The 5,422-nt window shown below is 44.7% G+C and overlaps 1 protein-coding gene across 1 annotated transcript in view; it reads right to left on the reverse strand.

Moving 5' to 3' along the window:
- Setd7 (SET domain containing lysine methyltransferase 7) overlaps nt 1–5,422 on the reverse strand; it is a 42,715-nt gene that overhangs the window by 28,318 nt on the left and 8,975 nt on the right. The window contains exon 2 of the mRNA XM_026787611.1: nt 3,048–3,177. Coding sequence (XP_026643412.1) covers nt 3,048–3,177 — 130 coding nt within the window. The remainder of the gene's footprint in view (nt 1–3,047; nt 3,178–5,422) is intronic.

The raw sequence follows: 5,422 nt of genomic DNA on the forward strand, positions 1-5,422 counted from the left end.
AGAGAGAGAGAGAGAGAGAGAGAGAGAGAGAGAGAGAGAGAGAGAGAGAGAGAAAGAAAATATAGAAATGGCTGGGTAGTGTTGGCACACTCCTGTAATCCCAGCAGAGGCAGGCAGATCTCTGTGAGTTCAAGGCCAATCTAGTCTATAGAAGGTAGTTCCAGGACAGGCTCCAAAGCTACAGAAAAACCCTTTCTCGAACCACCCCCCCCCCAGAAAAAAAAAGAAAATATAGAAATGAATTCACCTCAATTCTACTCTTACTAGCTAGGGGACTCTGGGAAAGTTACTCAGCCCCCCTACCCCCCCAAGCCTTAATTCTTCATAAACATGGAATTGTAAATCCAAATGTATTTGCTTGCTGACCGTGGTTCCAAGAAAAGCCTGAAGATGGTCAGGAACACAGAGAGGATTTTGCCTCACACGAGCGGCTGGAATACATGATTTCAAAAGTTCACTTCCACCCCAGCTTCTCTGAGGTGCGATCAAGCACCTTGTAGGAACCTGGGAAATGTCAGCTGTGCTCATTGGCCCTCAGCCCTTAGGGTCCCTCTCATCAGGACACATCAGTACAGGAAGCCAATGTCAGAAACTGGCTCTGGGAGGCTGGGGCTCAGGTGACAAGTTGCCTGCTTTGCAAACATGAGGCTGTGCCTTTGTCCCTTAGAACCCACTTAAAAAACAAAGCCAAGTATGACGGCGTGGGTTTTGTAATCTCTATCTAGCCTACTTGGTGAGTTTCAAGTCAGGGAGAGACCCTGTCTCAAAACAAAGAAACACAAAGCACACCAAGATGTGGCCTTCTGGATGGCTCAGCAGGTAAAGGCTTGCCACCAAGCCTGATAACCGAGCTTCATCTCTGGCACCCACATGGTAGAAAGAGAGAACCAACTCTTGCAAGCTGTCCTCTGACCCACACACACTGACATGTCTAGCCCCTCCCAATAAATCAATTAATGCAATAAAAAAGGATAATTAAAGATTCATGGCAACGAGGAACAACAATGAAGCTTTTTTATCCTCCACAAGTGTGCACACACATACACACATGTATATACACACATATCATATATACTCACACATATACACACACAGATAAAACATACAGATACACACATATCATACATATGCACACACACAAAAGAAAAATGACTTGGGTATAGAAAAATAAAAGCATAGCAAATACTTTGAAAACCAGTTGGCACATCCAGGAAAAACACTGACAGTAAATATTTACACTCTGGGTTCTATCGCACACGCTGGTGACCTCAGCACTCTGCAGGAGAGGCAGGAGGACAGCAGGTGTGAGGACAGCCAGACAACTTGAAACAGCATTGAAAGAGCACGCAACAAAGTTCAGTGGTAGAACACTCAGCATCATGAGGCCCTTGGTCCCTCAATACTGAAGGATAACCATACATATAATAAACTTTGTCTTGAGCCTCGGACCACACAACTCCCTAATATTCCCATCCCATAGCCTGAAAGTAGATGCCAATGGTTTGTTTGTTTGTTTGTTTGTTTGTTTTTTCTTCTCCCAGTTCTAGGCTAGTGACAAGTTCTGGCTCTAGTTTTACACATTTTGGTGGAACAGAGAACAGTTAAACTGTACTGCACATCGAGATTAGAGATTACAGTCAGAGGTGCAGATAACAAAGCATTCTCAGTACCAGAAAAGCACTTCCACATTATCCTCAGGACCATACGCATCCGCTGTCATGCTCCAGACTGCATGCCATCTGAGAGGAATATTGGTCCCTACCTTCCTACTAAGTTTCTGCGGATAATAAGGAGTGCATTTTTGGCACACTGGTTCAAATGCTCGGTCTAGCCCAAATGAGCTCAAAGAAGCTCATTAACGCTCTTGTACACCAAGTCCGTAAAGCTACTACATACAACTAAATACAACAAATTAGCTTGAGTGTTTTCTCTACGAGTTAGTCAATTGTTGGCTATCCTTATCTAACTACCAAATTTAAAGCGAGAATATGGGTGTGTGCATGTGTGTGTGTGTGTGTGTGCATGGGTGAGTACATGAGTGTGTGTATGTGTGTGTATGTGCATGGGTGAGTACATGAGTGTGTGTATGTGTGTGTATGTGTGTATGTGTGTATATGTGTGTGTATGTGTGTGTGTGTATGTGTGTGTATGTGTGTGTATGTGTGTGGCCATCTGTTCTAACTTGTTTTCGGTTCCCACATCCACATGGCAAGGACTTTACTGTCGTCGTTTTAAAGTATCAAGTTAAGGGAAAGTGTCATAAAGCATAGGAGATGTCACAGAGATTCTGCACTCAAGGAAACTCTCCTTAGGTGGGGAGGGGAAGAAAGACATTTATAAAAACGTACATCGTTGAATGAATAAAAAAAATAATCTCAGAGTAAAGGGACAATTGACATTTTCCAGTAAGAGAGCTTTGGTTAAATTGTCATGACAGAAGCTTCTGAAAGAGGAGCCACTGACGCCAACACCTTGAAAGAGACCCTGGGATCAGGTATCCAGAGGGTATTGTGCATGCATATATGATGTGTGAGTTTGTGTGCATATACGATGTGTGAGTTTGTGTGCATATATGATGTGTGTGCCTGTGCACACGGGTGTGTGAGTATGTGTGCATATATGATGTGTGTGCCTGTGCACACGGGTGTGTGTGAGTGTGGGGCCATGCTCCATGTGGAGGTCAGAGGACAACCTGGGGAGTCAGTTCTTGTTTCCCGCTTGTGTGATGTCATTGAGCTATGTTACAGTTTTTGAACTGTATTTGTGCAAATGGGTCCCTCTGAATCTGACCCCCTGAATCTGACTTGGCAGAACATCACTGGACAGACACATGCCAGGCTCAGCACACCTTAGGCTGACTTCCGTATAGCTACCACTGTCATTTCTGGCCACCAAAGCCTTGCCTACATGTTGGGTTACTCTCACTCATCTTCTGCATGAGGTGTCCACAAACTTTTAATTGAACCCATGCATTTGCATCATTCCTTCTTTTGAAATAATTGGGAGACCTCCCCCCAACCCAAACAAAACAGATAGGCGAGGGCTACCTGCCATCAAAGAAGAAGAACTTCCCACGTCCGTTCTTTTCTCCGTGCACGAAGTTGCCCTCAAATCTGTCTGTGGAGGAGTAGGTGACTGTGCAGAATCCGTGGGGTAACCCATCATCGTCCAGGTGCCCTGGGGAGAGAGAAGCACAGGCCACACCTTAGCACCAGCCACACGACGCAACCACTGTCAGCTCAGAGCTGCCAAAGGTGCCCCTCCTTTGTGTGGAGGCCAGAAGAGGGCCTAGGTCCTTGTGCATCTGGACTTTCAGATGGTTGTGAGCTGCTCAGCACAGGGGCTGGGAGCTGAATTCAGTCATTTGCAAGAATAACACATGTGGGGCTGGAGAGATGGCTCAGAGGTTAAGAGAACTGACTGCTGTTCCGGAGGTCCTGAGTTCAATCCCCAGCAACCACATGATGGCTCACACTCATCTATAATGAGAGCTGGTACCCAGAATAAGATATACATAATAAATTAAAAAAAAATAGCACATGCTCTTAACTGCTGAGCCATCGCTCCAGCCCTTGCTTCTGTGTCTTGGAAGGACTCAGCATGCAGAAGTTGAGGTTTTGTATACTTCATGAACTGGCCAGTCCACACAGGAAGGCCCAGACTCATTTGAGGACAGACTGGCTTGCCTTTTCTCTGGGACTTGGGTTTCTCATCAGTGGGGCTATCTACAGCACTGGTTCCCACTTCCCAAGCTTCCCCATAGTACATATGTTCAGAATGAACATCCCAGCTTCTCATCTTCACCTGAAGGATGGCTCAGATGGTACTGAGTTACAATATTATTGTCACATCCACTACAGTGTAGTTCTTCTTCTTTTTTTTTTAATTATTTCACTTTATTTTATATGCATTGGTGTGAAGGTGTGGGATCCTCTGGCACTTAAGTTACAGAGAGTTGTGAGCTGCCATGTGGGTGCTAGGAACTGAAGAACTGAACCCAGGTCCTCTGGAAGAGTAGCTGGTGCTCTTAATCACTGAGCCATTGCTCCAGCCCCTACTCTGTAGATCTTATATGTTGCAAACATGCAATCTGATTTTATGTTACCCTAGAGTATGTTACTGAGCACCAGTACAGTCTGGACACACCATTTTTTTTTTAAATCTTATATTCAAATAACAAAGGAGAGAGTCACGTGTCGAAAACTGCCCTAATATTTAATTCTTCGCGACCGAGAGTCCTTCTAAACTTAAACTTAAGCTAACCCTAAGTGCTCTACTCTAGAAAATCATCTCAGCTGTGAATGTTTAACGGTAGCCTTCCATACTCCCTATGTGTCAGAGGGCTTCTGTTTTAAATGGAGATACAGATGTCCACATTGCCACTGAAATAGTGGTCTTGGCCCCAGGAACAGTCTGACACTCACATTTGACTTCCTGGTGCTTTCTGGTTAGACCACACAGCCTAACACCCAAATCTGGAGTTAGCATCTAGGTTGTTTGTTATCACCTCCGCGTTTAGCAAACCCCATGAACCCCTCATTAGCGCCCCCCTCATCATCTGGGTGAGTAGATTTTGCAGAAATGAAAATAAAGACAGTAATTACTCTGCTGTCTTTTCCCTTGGGTTAACGACCTGGATCATGGGTGGAAATACTGAACACCGTGCAATGCAGGGATATTAAATACGTGAACGTGGCTTCCAGATGGCTCACTGGTGTAAGCACAGAACCCTGGCGCCACAATGAGTGCTTTAATCTCTTAAAACTTTTATTTTAAGATGATAGAGTACCAGGCTAAGCATAGAATTTAGTGGGAGAGTGCTTATATAGCATGTCTGAGATCACAGATAATCCTCCTGCAGGAAAAGATAAAAATTTGAAAGAGAATAGAAGTCGTAAAGGAAGCAGTAGCCACAATGAAATCAAATATTCTTTTTATTATTGACTACTGACACATAAAATAATAGCAACAAAATACAATGTTTCCTCGCTCTACCTGACTCTACATGGAATGAGTTACCTAGAACATAGTACAATGGTACATGCTATTATGTATTTGCTTACTTATGTCTGTGCTTGGTTGGGTTTATGTGCACCATACACATGAAGGGTCCTGCCTTCAGAGGCCAGAAGAGGCCATTGGATGCCCTGGAGCTGGAGTCACAGGTGGTGAGCCATCATGTGAGCGCTGGGAACCTAACCGAGGTCCTCTACCAGAGCAGGTAGTGTTCTTAGCATGAGCCATCTCTCCAAGACCCTATGTGGCTATGGGAATACACCACAGACAATCCTGTAGGGCTATATAAACACACCACGGACAGTCCTATAGGGCTAGGTAAATACACCACAGACAGTCCTGTAGGGCTATGTAAACACACCACGGACAATCCTATGGGGCTAGGTAAATACACCACAGACAGTCC

This window comes from Microtus ochrogaster, chromosome 1 (genome assembly GCF_000317375.1).
Source record: "Microtus ochrogaster isolate Prairie Vole_2 chromosome 1, MicOch1.0, whole genome shotgun sequence".
Classification (NCBI taxonomy): Eukaryota; Metazoa; Chordata; class Mammalia; order Rodentia; family Cricetidae; genus Microtus; species Microtus ochrogaster.